The following is a 17,646-nucleotide window of genomic DNA, read 5'->3' on the forward strand; positions in this document are numbered from 1 at the left end:
GCTCTACAACAGACTTTCCCTTATACTTCACTGGTTAAAAGTAGGGTTACATATTCATTCCCAGACCAATCGCTGGCAAAAAGAAAATCAAACTAGTTTGAATAAAAGTTTAATAAAAGACTTATCACTTTAAAAATAAAATACTTAAATAAAAGACTTATCACTTAAAATTATGGAAGCAGTTAATTTCCCCTGAGCAAAATGACAGTGGAAGAAAATCAGAGTTAAATGAATGAAAGAAGAAAAACCGGCTCTTATGTAGGTAACAAATGATGTCTTCCATGCCCTGAGTAATAACAAATAATAAAAATTAGTATTTAGAAACTTAGAAATTTAAAAATTAGTATTTAGTATTTAGAAAAATTAGTATTTAAAAAACGTAATTTTTAAAAATGCTGTACATATCTCTCCATTTAATTATCTTACCAAATTTCCTTCCTCTGTTAAGTTTTGAGGAGAAAAGATGGAATTAGAGAAAAAAGGAGGATAAAACAAACAACACTATATTCTCAAGATGAACTAAATTTCAAGGAAGACTTAAAAATGGAAGGGAGGAAAATAAAATATTTTTTCACCTCTCTCTTAGCCTGATTTTAAATGACTTCATTATTTCCTATTTGTAGTCAATTCCCAGAAAACATACATCCACATAAAAATGTAAATATTAAAATGTTCCCAAAACTCAATAACATAGAATTGCATACTATTATACAATCCATGTCATTGTCAGCTTCTATTATTCAGAACTGACCATGTATGAATATTTAAATCTTTTCCTTAAAAGTGATAAACTCTCTTGATTTTGCAGCCCTTAATTGCAATACATAATTAAAAGTAAGATGTTGCCCTAAAAACATAAGTAAAATTCACTTTAAAACTTGATAGCATTTTCAAATTACTAAAAGTACCTTTTTAATAAGTTCAGAATCTATTTTTCCCACTTTCCTATTGTACTAGGAATAAATACATTCATGAGACACAACCACATTACTGTTAAATAGGTGAAGGCAGATTTTTAAAAGACTAGCTTAAAAAGACCTGGACATGAAAGGAAGTTAAATATGTTGAGTCAAATATAGGAAAAAGGATTATCTCAACCATATAATACACCTTGTCTATCCCAAGTATATTAAAATACAAGATTAATCTACATACATTGGTGATTCAAAAATCTTAGCAATGTCCTTTATTAGGAATGGCATCGCTTATTTAATAACTTTTTTGAGAAAGAATAGTAAACCATAAAAAGTTAAAATTAGAAAAACTTTTCTATGGGGAAAAAACACAAATGAGGAAAACTGAAAACCCAATTAAAAGATTTATGTTACACTTTGGCAAACATTGCTGGCTTAAACATATGACGCTTTCAGAAATTAGAAGAGAGGAGAAATAGTGAAAACGTATTTTTAAAAAATTTTTTTTTTTTATCATTTATTTTTGAGACAGAGAGAGACAGAGCATGAACGGGGGAGGGTCACAGAGAGAGGGAGACACAGAATCTGAAACAGGCTCCAGGCTCTGAGCTGTCAGCACAGAGCCCGACGCGGGGCTCGAACCCACCGACCGCGAGATCGTGACCTGAGCCGAAGTCGGACGCTTAACCGACCAAGCCACCCAGGCGCCCCAAAACGTATTTTTTAAAATGTAAGGTAGAAGGTGACAAAATAGTCATAAGACATACGAATTCTGTGGGAGTTCTAGTTTATTCTCGAGAGCAACATGCTTTAAAATAAATTAACAAAACTAAAAGCTAAGTGCTATATAATGTAGCAAAACGCAAACAAAAGAAAGTTAACTTTTAAAAAGCCCATGCTTTAAATGAATTTGGAACTAAAAAAATTTCATTTCTTTACTTTTTGGACTAGTTACACAAGTTAACAAGAGATCTATCAGATTTCAGCCCAGGTGCATGATCTTTAAAAGTTAAAGTTAATGGGGAGCCTGGGTGGCTCTGCTGGTTAAGTGGCCGACTTAGGCCCAGGTCCTGATCTCATGGGTTCGTGAGTTCGAGCCCTGTGTTGGGCTCTGTGCTGACAGCTCAGGGCCTAGAGCCTGCTTCGGATTCTGTGTCTTCCTCTCTCTCGGCCCTTCCCCCCATGCATGCTCTGTCTCCTTCTCAAAAATAAGTAAACATTAAAAAAAAAAAAATTTTGGGGGCGCTTGGGTGGCACAGTCGGTTAAGCGTCCGACTTCAGCCAGGTCACGATCTCGCGGTCCGTGAGTTTGAGCCCCGCGTCAGGCTCTGGGCTGATGGCTCGGAGCCTGGAGCCTGTTTCCGATTCTGTGTCTCCCTCTCTCTCTGCCCCTCCCCCGTTCATGCTCTGTCTCTCTCTGTCCCAAAAATAAATAAAAAACGTTGAAAAAAAAAAATTAAAAAAAAAAAATTTTAAGTTACAGTTAAGAAACTTGGGGTAGAATAAAACTTTAAATATTTTTAGCCAAAAATACGGGATCTTTATGATCATAGGCTAAGAGAGGATCTATTAGAGACACAAAGAACAACCATTAGAAAAAAGATGGACAGATTCAATTACCTTAAAATTAAAAACAAAATAGAAAATTCTGTTTATCAAACATATCAGAACCTGGGAATATATCTATGAAAATACCTATCATCTAGCATGTTGTATGGTACTGTGGCAACATTCATTCCCATTCCTTTCCATATTTCAGTCTCTATCACAGAGGCTGAAAGTCCAAAACTACAGTTCTCAGAGGTCCTTGTAGCTGGAGCTGTCGGTGGGATTAAAGTATCACCAGTGAGAAGCACTTGAGGGGGATATGGAAGACAGAAGAGAGCTGAGAACATTTTTCTATTGGTAAGACAGCATGCAAAACTGGATAGACATGAGTGTCACTTATAGTCAATACCCCGTGCCTCACTTTCCAATGTCAAGTCTCCAGTTTTATGGAAATGATGCTGTAGGAGTAGGAACAGAGATGGTGGCAGCACCAAAAATTCCTGACTTCAGGATCATAGCCCCTAAATACGATCCTAAAGCTAGTGATCTAGTAGCAAATGTTAAGTGATTGAATCCCTTCCTGAAATTTCTAGTGGTTATAACGGTTTACAGTATTGTTACTGCATTCACACAGACTGGCATATCAACAAATATTCAGAATACAGATTATATAAAGTGCTTTGACAATTTAATAAGGAAAAGATAAATAGAAAATGGGAAAAAGAAATGAACAAGCATTTCATGAGAAAACAACACTACATGGGTAAATAAACATATGAAAAATGGTTAACCATATTAGTATTCAGGGAAATATTAAATTATAACCACAGTAAAAAACAACCTAAGACTCAAAATAACAAAAATTAAGAAACTTGGTAAGACTACGTGCTGATAAAAAGATATAGATCAATAAGAACTCATAAATATCACAGGTGGGAATGTAAATTGGCACAGCCACTTTGGAAATTGGCATTACACTGTAAAAATGAATATTTCATAATCTATGATCCAGCAATTTTATCCCTTGAAACTCTTGTACTTGTTTGTGCATGATACTGAGTGGGGAAAAAAAAGTCCCAGAAGACTAAATGATACAATTTTAATATAGCTTAAAAAACCCCCAGAAAACTAAATAATCTATCATTAGGGACACAGACACCTATAACAAAATTTAAAAACCAAGGGAATGATAAACACAAAATTCAACAAAGTGTTACCTCTGGCAGAGGGAAAGAGAGGAATGGGATAGGGCAAGAAAACATGGGTAGATGTACCAGTATTGCTAACCTTTTTAGCTCTTAACTAGATGGTGGATTGAAGGTTTTTATCAGTATGTTTTGGAACGTACATGATTATTATAAACTGTACTGTTAATGATTGCTAGTATGTATAAAGTACTTATTACATACTCTATGTTCCTTTACAGTCAGCCCTATGAAATAGGTTATTATCTCCAATTTACAGATAAGAAAACTAAAGCACAAAAAGGTTAAGTAACTGTCCAAAGTCACAAAACTAGTAAGTAATGGACCTGGGAGTGAAACAGGAAATCAGGCTCCAGAGTCTTCACTCATAACCAGTATACTACATGAATAAAATATTAAATAACAACAATAAATATTATCTAGGATAACAATAAAAGAAGTTAATTTACCTTTCATTTTCCTTGATGACATTTTCAAGTTGTAGTTTCATCTCACCCATCTGTTTCTGAAAGATTAAAATATGGCCATAGCAATACATTTTGCAGACAGTTCTCTATTAAGTAATGCATTCAAATACAAGCAGACTCTATGACACTAGTCTACTGATAAGAAACAATGATTCTTTACTTCTAACAAGTGCTTGTAAATATGGATATTTTAATGATACTTGGAACATAATAAAACATTCATTTTGAAATAAAGAGAAATATTTATATGACACAAGAAATATTTATAAATGTAACCCTATGATTTATAGATGTTCACATATATATTCCTCAGTATGTCACTGTAACAAATGCCAGATTTGTTTATCTTAATTCACTGAATATAGTTTATCTTAATTCACTTTAGTTTAGATGAAGCCCATAGAAGAGCTTATATTTGGAAAAGTATAACGTTAATAGTGGAAAAAAAAAATAGAGATCTTTTTAGCAGTAATTCACTTAGTCTCTTATTCACCACCACCATTAACTGTCTAAACTCTCCAGACAATACAAGGTTGCTATGGTAAACCCATATGGTCACTAACAAATACTTTAATGGGAAAAATGGTTAAAAAAAATCACTAATTAAAATACAAGAATAAAATATATATTGTAAAGAGGAGATTGGTATGATTAATTCTCTTTGAGGAGATAAAGGGATTGTAAAATTTCAACAGGAAGGAAAGGCATTTCAAGTAGGGAAAAATATGCGTAAAAGCAGAGTCAAAAAGTATTAGATAATACAGGAATAGTAGTCAGCTCTCAGTGAGAGTAAATAGGCAAGGGGAGAGTAGGAAGGAGGCCATGTAAAATCGCACTTAAACTGCAATCAACTCATGATATGTCCATTAGTCTTGATTGGGTATCCTAGGCTAAAGAAGAGAAGCAAAGCCTGGAGTGCACCTGGTAAGGGAAGGGTAGAACAGGCAATGCTCTAAGCCCTTTTGTCTCCCTTTCAACCAAAGAAGCTCAAGGCAGCTTGGTCTAGGAAATCAGTAACAGCCAACTCTAAATACAATTCTGGCTTTGGGAAAGGTGAATCTTTCCAGGTCCTTGCTGTGAATGAATCACAATTAAGCCAAAATGAATGAATTCACGATCAGATGACTGAGAACTGACCATACATAGAGCAACGATGCAATGAAAGAAAATTAGAAAAGCAGACAGCAGGTCTTGAATGCCATACTAATAGATTTGGATTTTATTGTAGCAATTATTCTGATCTTGTCATTTTTTTTTTACAAAAAGTGATTTTGCACAATCTTGCAAGATATTTAAAAGTTGCAAAAATGTTTATCTTGAAAAAATATTTACTCAAATTACCAAAATAATTAGAATATATATGCAATAGCTAGGATTAAATGTGAATCATTATGGTCACACTAAACATTCTTTACTATAAAATATTTCAAAATATATTTAATAGTTGAAACAAAATCTCAGCAACAGCATCAAATATTCCCTTATTTATATTTTTCGAAAAAAGTCCTTCATATAGAGAATTATAGTCACACTTTTCTTGCTTACAAGAATAAACTATGTTTTTAGTGGGTCAATAAATCCTAAGAACTAGTTCTAATCAGTAATATCTATGTGAGCAACTGTTCTTAGAAGTAGCAGCCAGTATCTTTTCTTCTCAAAAGTATCAACTACTCTTGTTATAGACCCTTGCTTGGGCTCTTTGCTAGTTTCCTCTCTCTTGTAATTAACTCAATAATCACCCTTAGATTAAGAATGCTAAATGGAAAAATGAAGCTAAACTCCTTAGTAACATAGCTGATTAAAGATATATATGAATCAAATTATTAAAAAATTAAACCTTTAATTCAAGATAACTAGCTATCCCATTTTATAACAAACCACATAATAGATCATTAGAGCAATTCTGAGAGTAAATTCAGCGGAAAATTTAAATTCACTAGCCCTAAAAATAAAAGCAAAATGCCATTTGTGCAGAGGAGAGCTTTCTGTTGCTCTTTGTCAGTTAGAAAGATTAAAAGACATCTATGGTTGGTTCAAATTTAAATGACTGCAGGCTCAAAAAAAAAAAAAAAAAAAAAAGGACATAGTACAGACTTGGAAAGCACCTATTTAATTTATCATAAAACAGGAACTGCAATTTAAAGAAATGCTTGTTTTTGAAATTTGGGTCTACAGGATCACTTTCATTACTCTTGGAAAGTATAAATAATTTCAAGTGCAATGGAAAACCCAAATTTATTTTTAGAAGATATAAGCATATGTATTCTTTTAGTAAAATCCTTTTAGTCAATCCATTTATTTACAAATAGGAGATTGTTAAGCTAGATCTAATCATCTTGTTCCACTGAGACCTGGTTTATATTCATTCATCAAGAATTGAGGGATTATGCACTAGACTTCAAGGCATATGATAGGATCTCTTGCTGTCCCTGCATGAACAGAAAAGGAAGCTATAAAGAAAGTTCTTAGTGTTTGCCCATTTATAGCCCCATTCTGAGGAAATGAGTCTTAAGCAGATGTTTTTATATAATGCTCTACTTTCTTTCATTTGCATTAAATTCAGTGAAACTTGCTACCCAACTGAACTGATCCAGAGATTAGTATCTAAACCAAACACAGTAGTAAGTATATTCAAACACTAGGAAAGGGAGTTTAACGCCTCCAGGTGGGCTTGAGACATGTAGCATCTCTTTAACAAATGCTTCTGTTATCCAATAATCAGAAATATCAAAATTTGGGAGAAAAATGTAAACATTTTAAAATCAAAGAAACAGGTTATAAATATCAAGTATACTTTAAAAATGTATCTCACTGAAACTCACATTGTATCCTGAACAATGTTGTGCTATTATTCTAGTTTTCTATCAGCCTCCCATATATCCTAATTTTAGAAATTCTAGGGTACAGAAGGGTCCTTGGTTTCTAAACTCTCTTCACTCCTAAAATAAACCTTCATTACTAAAGAGGATTTCAGACAAAAGATGCCACAGCATAATCCTACCTATATTAGAAGATGATCAAATGAATCTCAAATCTGATAGACATAATGTTTGAAATTGGGGGAAAAAATCCATTCTCCAAACAAAGGGAAATACAGGTAGGATGAGGGTTAAAAGTCTAAAATTATATGAGATGGTTTTTGGTCTTCTTGGGGGAAAAATAAAGATGTAAACAAATAATGAGTTTAAGTGCTCCAAGCATCTAAGATATGCTCCTGTGATATACCAGGAGCAAGGAAACACTGGATTAAAAAATGAAACTGAAGAGGCAGAGGCAGTTAAGATGGCAGAGAAGTAGGGGAATGGGAATTTTCCTAGTCCCTCAAACACAGCTGTACTGAGATCGGATCACATGGAACACCCAGGAAATCGATCTGCAGAGTAGCAGAGGATCTCCACAGTTGTAGGGAGACAGCTTGGCAGGATGGAGCCTCTGGAGCAGAGAGATTTTGGAAGTGCAAGACTCTCTCCAAGGTAGAGCCGGTGCCATGACTCGTGTGCTCCTTGGGAGGGAGGGAGCTGACCCCAGGGTATAGCACAGCGTAGCAATTTCAGGAGAGCACTAGGAGAGAACAGTCCCCTTCCTGGAGTACTTTGGGAAGATGATTCATTGCCTCTCCAAGGACAAAAGACCCTGCACGTGCCAGCCAAAGGCCTTTTTTCAGCAGGGCAGAGTGGCAATACTGCAGAATGGGGTGCACACGGTGTGGAGTCCTTGAAGACGACATCAGGTTTTGAATCGCAGCCAAGCTGCCTAAGAGGTTTGGGAGGCTGTGGAGCAGTGCAAAGTGAACACCCTTGCTATTCTGTGAGGACTACCTGAACAGCATGGGTTGAGACACCCAGTTGGGGGAGCGAGACTGGGATGTCGCCGTTTTTCTCCCCAACACCAACACAGTGGAACTTAAGAGAGCAGCACAGCACCCCCAGTGGAGGCTGGACATGCTTACACCAAACACCGCTCCTCCATGGTTGGCAACTTCTTATCTACTGGAGCAAGAATGACTGAGCCAACTCAGCTGGCCTCTCCTCCAGACCAGCACAGCCACTGGTGCTAGGCACCAAAAGACAACTGTTTCTCCTTCCTTCCTTCCTTTTCTTCCTTTTCTTCCTTCCTTTCTTTTTCTTTCTAATTGTTCTTTCTCCTATTTTATTCTTTTAGAATCAGGCACATAGTTTCTGGTTTGTTTTTGGTCAATTCTTATTCTATATATATGTGTGTGTGTGTGTGCATAAATATAATTTTTTTTAGCAGAAATTTTTATTCTATCATTTTTCCACCTTTCCTATTTCTTATTTTCCTATTCCTCTGAATTTAGCCTTATACTTTTTTGTTTTGTTTTGTTTTTCCTTTTTTTCCCCCCTTTTATCCCCCCCTTGATTTGCTGTTTGGACTATTTTCTCCTTTCGTTTTTCTTTTTATGGGATCAGGATTCCCCCACCCTTTTTTTCCCTATGCTTTTCCAGGGTTACTTCAACAACAAATCAAAGCTTCCTTGGTTGAAGGTCCACACACTCCACCACTATAAGCAAGGAGGAGCTCTGCACAGTACTGATCACTGGGATGAGCAGCCAAAATGTACAACAGAGTGCACACCACATATACAAAAACCACTTCCTGGAGTGCCAGGCCCTGGATAGGGTATGACCCCTTTTTAATACAGTAGTACACTCAGATGCAGGACACACAAGAAGCTTTTAAAATACACAAAAGACAGAAATTTAGCCAAAATGACCAAACAGAGGAATTCTCCCCAAAAGAGAGTGCAAGAAGAAATCAAAGCCAAAATGACCAAATGGAGGAATTCTCCCCAAAAGACAGTGCAAGAAGCAAAGCCAGAGAATTGCTCAAAACAGATATAAATAATATATCTGAACAAGAATTTAGAATAACAGTCATAAGATTAACAACTGGGCTTGAAAAAAGCATAGAAGACACCAGAGAAACTCTTGTTGCAGAGATCAAAGACCTAAGAACTAGTCATGATGAATTAAAAAATGCTATAACTGAGATGCAAAATAACCTAGTACAGTGACAGCGAGGATGAAAGAAGCAGAAGAGAGAATAGGTGAAATAGAAGATAAAATTTTGGAAAATAAGGAAGCTGAAAAAAAAGGGGGGGGTGGGGAAGGAAATTACTAGATCACGAGGGGAGAATTGGAGACCTAAATGATTCCATGAAATGAAACAAGTGTCCATATCATAGGAGTTCCAGAAGAAGAACAGTGAGAGAAAGGGGCAGAAGGTTTATTTGAACAAATTGTAGTTGAGAACATTCTCCAAAATAGACCGCATACTGGGTCACAAAACAGCCCCCAACAGACTGAGATCAAACAGATTGAGATCATACTATGCATATTTTCAGATCACAACACTATGAAACTTGAAATCAACCACAAGAAAAAATTTGGAAAGCCTCCAAATACATGGAGGTTAAAGAACATCCTACTTAAGAATGAATGGGTTAAACAGGGTATTGAAAAAGAAATTGAAAAATACATGGAAGCAAATGAAAATGAAAACACGACAGTCTAAACTCTTTGGGATGCAGCAAAGGTAGTCCTAAGAGGAAAATACATTGCAATTCAGGCCTGTCTCAAGAAGCAAGAAAGGTCCCAAATACACAACCTAACCTTACACCTAAAGGAGCTAGAAAAGCCACAGTAAATAAAGCCCAGCAGAAGAAGGACAATAATAAACATTAGAGCAGAAATAAATGAAATAGAATCCAAAAGAAAACAGTACAACAGATCAATGAAACTAAGAGCTTTTTGAAAGAATGAACAAAATTGATAAACCCCTAGCCAGACTTCTCAAAGAGGATCCAAATGGATAAAATGACAAATAAAAGAGAGAGCACAACCAACACCACAGAAATACAAACAACTGTAAGATAATACTATGAAAAACTATATATGCCAATAAACTGGACAAAGAAATGGACAAATTCCTAGACACTCATACACTACCAAAACTCATGGGAAGAAATAGAAAACTTGAACAGACCCGTAACCAATGAATAAGTAAGTGGGTTATCAAAAATCTCTCAACAAACAAGAGTCCTGGGCCAGGTGGCTTGCCAGGGAATTCTACCAGACATTTAAAACAGAGTTAATACCTATTCTTCTCAAACTGTTCCAAAAAACAGAAATGGAAGTAAATTTTCCAGACTCATTCTATGAAGGTAGCATTACCTTACCTTGACTCCAAAACCAAAATCCCCACTGAAAAGAGAATGACAGGCCAATATCCCTGATGAACCTAAATATAAAAATTCTCAACAAGATAGTAGCAAATAGAACTCAACAGTACATTAAAAGAATTATTCACCATGAGCAAGTGGGATTCATTTCTGGGCTGCAGGGCTGGTTCAATATCCACAAATCAATCAACGTGATATACCACATTAATAGAAGAAAGGATAAGAACCATATGATCCTGTCTACAGATGCAGAAAAGGCATTAGACAAAATACAGCATCTTTTCTTGATAAAAATCCTCACAAAACTTGGGATAGAAGGAACATATCTTTAAAAAAGCCACATATGAAAGACCACAGCTAATATCATCCTCAATGGAGAAAAACCGAGCTTTTTCCCCCAGAGATCAGGAACACAACAGGGATGTCTACTCTCACCTCTGTTGTTCAGCGTAGTGTTGGAAGTCCTAGCCTCAGCAATCAGACAACAAAACCAAATAAAGGCATCCAAATTGGCAAAGAAGAAGCCAAACTTCCACTCTTCACAGATGACATGATTCTCTACATGGAAAACCTGAAAGACTCCACCAAAAACCTGCTAGAGCTGATACATGAATTCAGCAAAGTCGCAGGATATAAAATCAATGTACAGAAACCGGTTGCATTTCTATACACCAACAATGAAGCAACAGAAGGAGAAATCAAGGAATCAATCCCATTTACAGCTGCACCAAAACCATAAAATACTTAGAAATAAACCTAACCAAAGAGGTAAAAGATCTGTGTGCTGAAAACTATAGAAAGCTTATGAAAGAAATTGAAAAAGACACAAACAAATGGAAAAACATTCCATGCTCATGGAATGGAAGAATGTTGTTAAAATGTTGATACTACCCAAAGCAATCTACACATTCAGTGCAATCCCTATCAAATAACACCAGCATTCTAGAGCTAGAGCAAACAATCCTAAAATCTGTATGGAACCTCAATAGACCCCAAATAGCCAATGTAATGCTGAAAAAGAAAACCAAAGCTGGAGGCATCACAATCCCGGACTTCAACTTGTATTACAAAGCTGTAATCATCAAGATGTATGGTATTGGTACAAAAACAGACCCACATTTTAATGGAATAGAATAGAGAACCCAGAAATGGACCCCAAAATATATGGCCAACTCATCTTCGGCAATGCAGGAAAGAGTATCCAATGGAAAAGGACAATCTCCTTAGCAAATGGTTCTGGGCAAACTGAACAGTGACATGCAGAAGAATGAACCTGGACCACTTTCTTACACCATACACAAAAATAAAGTCAAAATGGATGAAAGACCTAAATGTGTTGTAGGGTAATTCTATTTTTAATTTTTTGAGGAACCTTCATTCTGTTCTCCAGAGTAGATGTACCAGTTTGCATTCCCACCAGCAGTGCAAAACGGTTCCCCTTTCTCCACATCAGATAAAGGGTTAATTACCCAAAATCTATAAAGAACTTACCAAACTCAACACCTGAAAAACAAATAATCCAGTGAAGAAATGGGCAAAAGACATGAATAGACACTTTTCCAATTAGACATCCAGATGGCCAAAAGACACATGGAAAGATGCTCAACATCCCTCATCATCAGGGAAATACAAATCAAAACCACAATGATATAACACCTCACTCCAGTTAGAGTGGCTAAAATTAACAACTCATGAAACAACAGATGTTGGCGAGGATGTGGAGAAAGGGGAACCGTTTTGCACTGCTGGTGGGAATGAAAACTGGTACATCTACTCTGGAGAACAGAATGAAGGTTCCTCAAAAAATTAAAAATAGAACTACCCTACAACACAGCAATTGCACTACTAGGAATTTATCTAAAGGACAATGGAATTCTGATTCGAAGGGGCACATGCACCCCAATGTTTAAAGCAGTGCTATTAATAGCCAAATTATGGAAAAAGTCCAAATGTCTTTGAACTGATGAATAGATTAAGATAAAAATTTGCGGGGGTGGGGAGGCTAAAAAGTAAGGTTACATTTATTTTACACTGTAGAAACACTGCAATGAATTAGCCAGTAAATCGCACTCCCATGGCTTCACACAAGGAAGAAGTTAACATTGTCACCACTTTCTCTGGAATAGCTCGACAACCATGATTTCCATATACCCTAATGTAACTGCCTACTAAAATGCCAGTCATCTGTATGTACCATTGTCAAAGATGAAAAGTAAACTGTAGTAAGATGTGGTTTATATGTATATATAACGGAATACTACTCAGCAATAAAAAAGAATGAAATCTTGGCATTTGCAACAACATCGATGGAACTGGAGGGCATTATGCTAAGCAAAATAAGTCAGTCAGAGAAAGACAGATATATGATTTCAGCCACATGTAGAATTTGAGAAACTTAACAGATGAACACAGAGGAAGAAAAGGAAAAATAAGATAAAAACAGAGAGGGAGGCGAACCATAGACGACTCTCAAATCGGAGACAAGCTGAAGGCTGATGGTGGGGACATGAATAGGTGGGTAGGGGTGGGTTAAATGGGTGACGGGATGGGCATTAAGGAGGGCAGTTTTCAGGATGAGCACTGGGTATCATATATGAGAGATGAATTATTCCTGAAACCAAGACTACACTGTATGTTAACTAACTTGAGAATAAATCAATAAAATTAAAAAAAAAAATGAAACTGAAGATAATCTTTAAATACACACATACTTTCTTATTGAGAGCCAAGAATTGATTAGATATAGCTAAATATGTTATTCCCCATCAATGTTTTTGAAGAGTATTTTACTTCTTTTTTTAAAATAAAATATTATAAAAAAAACTTGAAAACTATGATTTCATACCTGGTAATATTTCAGCTGCCCATTTAGTTCTTCCAGATGTTTATCATACTCAATAATAAGAGGAGCTAAAAAGCTAATAAAAATACATAATTTTAAAAATCTCATATTCTGTTTAATCTAGTGTAATATGTAGCATGTGAATTAAATAGAACATCAATATTTTTATGTTAAATTTATCCATAAAAATCAATACTTTGCCTTTTTCGTGTTCTCAAGCTTATCTCAATTAATATTTCCAGATGCTATCAAATATCTGGGAAGGGGAGGTAATGAAGGAGGTCATCAAGACAACTGCCAGTTGACCCTTGAGCTGAACCTGGGCAATTGGAGGCCTTTCCCTGACCCTCCCCTGTACTTAGAATATGTATTCTGCTTGTCTTCTTCACACCCAGAAGCAGCTCCAAGGATACAGCCTTAAGATAGTAATGTGATGCAGAGGGTGTCTGTACTGGGATGTAAGTGAACCCAGTTAAGGCCTTTTGTGTATGTGACTGAACCCAGTTAAAGCTTCTACACAAACTTTTAAGATTATGCCAGGCAGGTGAGGAAATCTAGCTGTCTTGCAGTGTCCTACAACAAGATAACTCATAAGTAGGTTCTATTGCTTAATAAATTTGCCACCTACCAACCCGGAGTGGTCTGCCTCTTCCCTCAGTCTGTCCTTGCCCTCCACATACGGGAGCCAGTTTCAGATTACATCCATATTACTCTTGGAAGGTCTGGAGGAGGTTGCAAATAGGAGGGATATAAAATCACCCAATTGAGAACTACTCTTGTAGATTATAATGCTGGCTTTCCCGCACTTGTATATTCAATGACAGATCATTTAAATCTAATTATAGCAGACCATGAAATAATCCTAATATTAAAGAAATTATTTTAACAATAATAAATATATTTAAGAAAACAGTATTTTTCTGGTAACTCAAACATACCTTTGGTCAACTAGTGTGTTCTCTAATGTGTCATCTCCACCTCCTTTGAAGACAGCTTTCTACAACAGAGAATATCGCATCTTAAAATGTTTTCTCACATCATCGAAGCCAAAATGACAGTAGTTTAAAATTATAGTGAAAAATTTCACAAACGTAGAAAAATCTTTTAATGCAATTAAAAAACAAAACAGGAAAGAGTAATCATCTAAATTGATGTTGAAAGTGCATTTGGTAAATTTTAACATCCATATGTAACAAAAACTCTTGGCAAAGTCGAATAGGAAGAATTTTTCTCAATTTGACAAAGTATCTATCAGAAACCTATATCAATTACTATCTTTCATGGTGAAACATCAAAAGTGCTGCATTAAATACGGTATAACACAATGTTGCTCACTATCACTGCTAAATTCAACACTGCACTAGCGGTTCTAGTCAGTGGAACTAGGGTAAAGGGCTGGGAATTTAAAAGTTGAAAAAGAAACAACACTCTTATTATTTACAGATAATTTGACCATTTACCCAGAAAACTCTATGTATAATCTACCAATTATTAGGTCTAATAAGAGAATATGGTAAGTTATCCCATAGAAGATCAACAGAACAGTAGCCTTCCCAAGTGCCAGCAATAATTTGAAAATGTAAAAAGAAATAATATCTTTTCACTACTGTAACAAAAGGTAGCACATGAGAATAAAAAACAAAAAAAGATGCTATAACTTTACTGAAAAATTAACTGTACTGAAGAATATATAAGAAATATGTAAATTTGGGGCGCCTGGGTGGCTCAGTCGGTTAAGCGTCCGACTTCGGCTCAGGTCACGATCTCGTGGTCCGTGAGTTCGAGCCCCCTGTCAGGCTCTGGGCTGATGGCTCAGAGCCTGGAGCCTGTTTCAGATTCTGTGTCTCCCTCTCTCTCTGCCCCTCCCCAGTTCATGCTCTGTCTCTCTCTGTCCCAAAAATAAATGAACGTTAAAAAAAAATAAAAAATAAAAATAAAAAAGAAATATGTAAATTTAATAAGGAATAATGTTATATAAAACGTTTAGCATAATTCCTGACGTGTAGAAAGCTCTTAATAAATCTTGTCTATTTTTTTCTTTTTTTTTTTTTCTTAATATGGGGGAAAATCTATTGGCTAACCAACCAACATGGGAAGGATTAGCTTTCAACCAACATGGGGAGGATTAGCTCTCAAAATATAAAGCCTCAGTAGACATGTTTACATGGATCCAGAACTGTAAGATGAATTAGACAAAAAGAAAAGGTAACCTTCCAGGGAGAATCCTGATGGATTAAAGAATAAATGAATCCAGTAGTCTATGCAATTTCATAGAGGGATTTATTCAATCCTAGACTATTAAAAAATAGTTATTGTGTTTATTAAAGAATTAATTAAGGGGCAAGAGATAGTTTAACTTTCAATTGTCCAAAAGTTAGTTAAAATCTTCTTGGGATAACTAAGTGGTTCAAACCTTAAAAATATTATTTCTCAAATTTCTTAGGAATTTTTATAAAAATCAAATCAACTACCAATGTTATGACTGATAGCTAGAGATGGATGGCATTCTACAAAATAATAACTCAAGCTCTCATTAACCTCCTACCCATCAATTAGAAGTTTCCTAATTGTTACTCTTACCATGTTTCACTCCACTTTATCATTCTTTTAAACAATATTTAGTAATCTCCTAGTGTTTACTAAATTAAGTCCAAACTCCTCAATTTAACCATTCAAGGCCCTCTACAATGCAAATACAATCTATCCTTTCTAATGTTATTTTCCATTACTTCTCTCATATACGCCAAACACACTTTGAAAAAAATGAAGTATGTTTTACTCCCTAAATACTCCACTACCTCTTCTTTTAGCCCCCATTGAAGTTCTCTCATATACGCCAAACACACTTCGAAAAAATGAAGTATGTTTTACTCCCTAAATACTCCACTACCTCTTCTTTTAGCCCCCATTGAAGTTCTTTTAAAATCTTAGCTACTTTTCAGTACTCATCAAACATGCTACATCCTTCAGGAAACTTTCCCTGATCTCTCCAACTATATATGATCACCTTTTTCCCTGTGATACTCATTTTTGGCTTTCAGGTTAAGATACGAATAATAATATGTTAAATAATATGTTATTTAACATTTTTCTCAAACCCATATTTCTTAGTCTTTAGGTCCCTATGAAATGGTAGTATTATGATACACATTTTCATAGCACTAAAGCTCCTGGCATAGTGCCTTACATATAGGAGGTGCTCAACATATATTGGTTAAACTGAATTCTATAAAGACACTGCTCTGAAACTATTTTCTAATGATAGTTGCTAATAAAATGCCAACCTAAGAATAAAGGACCAATAATCCAAATTATAAAAATTATGATCCTAAGGGCACCTGGTTGGCTCAGTTGGCTAAGAGTACAACTCTTGATTTGGGCTCAGGTCATGATCCCATGATTCATGAGTCCCACTTCAGGCCTGCTTGGGATTCTCTGTCTCCCTCTCCGTCTCTCTCTGTCCCTGACTTGCTTGCACTCTCTCTCTCTCAAAATAAATAAATAAGCTGAAAAAATGATACGATTATAAAGATAAACATAATAAAACAAAATATAAAAAATTTTCATAGAATAATAATATAGATTCAGTAATCCTTTCCCACTTGCTAGTGAAACTTTTAGAATAAAAGTATGTAGGACTTAATAATTCAAGATCTAGTGGAAAAAATCAAGTTGGGAGGGTAAGATTGATATCAACTACACAAGCATTTACATAAGGGCACCTGGCTCTCTCAGTCAGTGGAGAGTGTGAGTCATGATCTCAGGGTTGTAGGTTTGAGCCCTAAATTGGGTGTAGAAATTACTTAAAAAATAAAATTTTAAAAAAAGAATTTACATATATGTATTACCATATTTATATGTGTTATTTATTTATATATGTATTTTAATTGAAATATAATTGACATGTTTAGTTTCAGGTGTACAACATAGGGATCTGACAATTCTATACATTGTTATTCTCACCATAAAAATAATTAAAAGCATTTATAAATATCCTTTTTATATTTCCTAAACAAAATTTAAATAAATGACACTAAATAAAAGCAATATATACAGAATTTTATATATCTTGAATCTTGAAAAATGGATACTGTACAAGTAATTTCTACTTATTTTTATCCCAAGATGACTTCCTGTGATGATGGTCAGAGTATATCACAGAAGGAATGCCAATAATATTGAATTATAGTTGGGTAGACAAATTTTCTGGACACTTTTCTTCCTCTGAGGAAACTATACACTCTCTAAATATTCTAATTATAATTCTGAATGTTTAATTTTGTGCCCCTGATTTTAAACTATATCTCTGGCTATCAAATATGTTAATGACACCCTTTCTGCCATCCTTTGGAAGAAAATACAAGCTGACTTGCATTTTGTGAAAATGTTTCTTCACATTTTATTTACTTTTTTAATGTTTGTTTATTTTGGAGAGAGAGGGACAGAGTGTAAGCAGGAGAGGAGCAGA

At 35.2% G+C, this 17,646-nt stretch overlaps 1 protein-coding gene across 4 annotated transcripts in view; it reads right to left on the reverse strand.

Moving 5' to 3' along the window:
• The window catches only part of SCLT1 (sodium channel and clathrin linker 1), a 219,202-nt gene that overhangs the window by 179,197 nt on the left and 22,359 nt on the right, over positions 1-17,646 (reverse strand). For 3 of the 4 annotated variants that reach the window (XR_007457905.1, XM_049631174.1, XM_049631175.1), the window contains exons 3-5: positions 14,117-14,175; positions 13,182-13,254; positions 4,117-4,172 (exon numbers count right to left, since the gene is read on the reverse strand). Coding sequence is in view for 3 of the 4 variants with exons in the window: in XM_049631174.1 (XP_049487131.1) it covers positions 4,117-4,172; positions 13,182-13,254; positions 14,117-14,175 (188 nt within the window). In the remaining variant the exon portion in view is untranslated. Of the gene's footprint in view, positions 1-4,116; positions 4,173-13,181; positions 13,255-13,806; positions 13,901-14,116; positions 14,176-17,646 lie in introns of all 4 variants that reach the window. The other variant, XM_049631176.1, reaches the window with a different exon arrangement.

Source organism: Panthera uncia, chromosome B1 (assembly GCF_023721935.1).
Source record: "Panthera uncia isolate 11264 chromosome B1, Puncia_PCG_1.0, whole genome shotgun sequence".
NCBI lineage: Eukaryota > Metazoa > Chordata > Mammalia > Carnivora > Felidae > Panthera > Panthera uncia.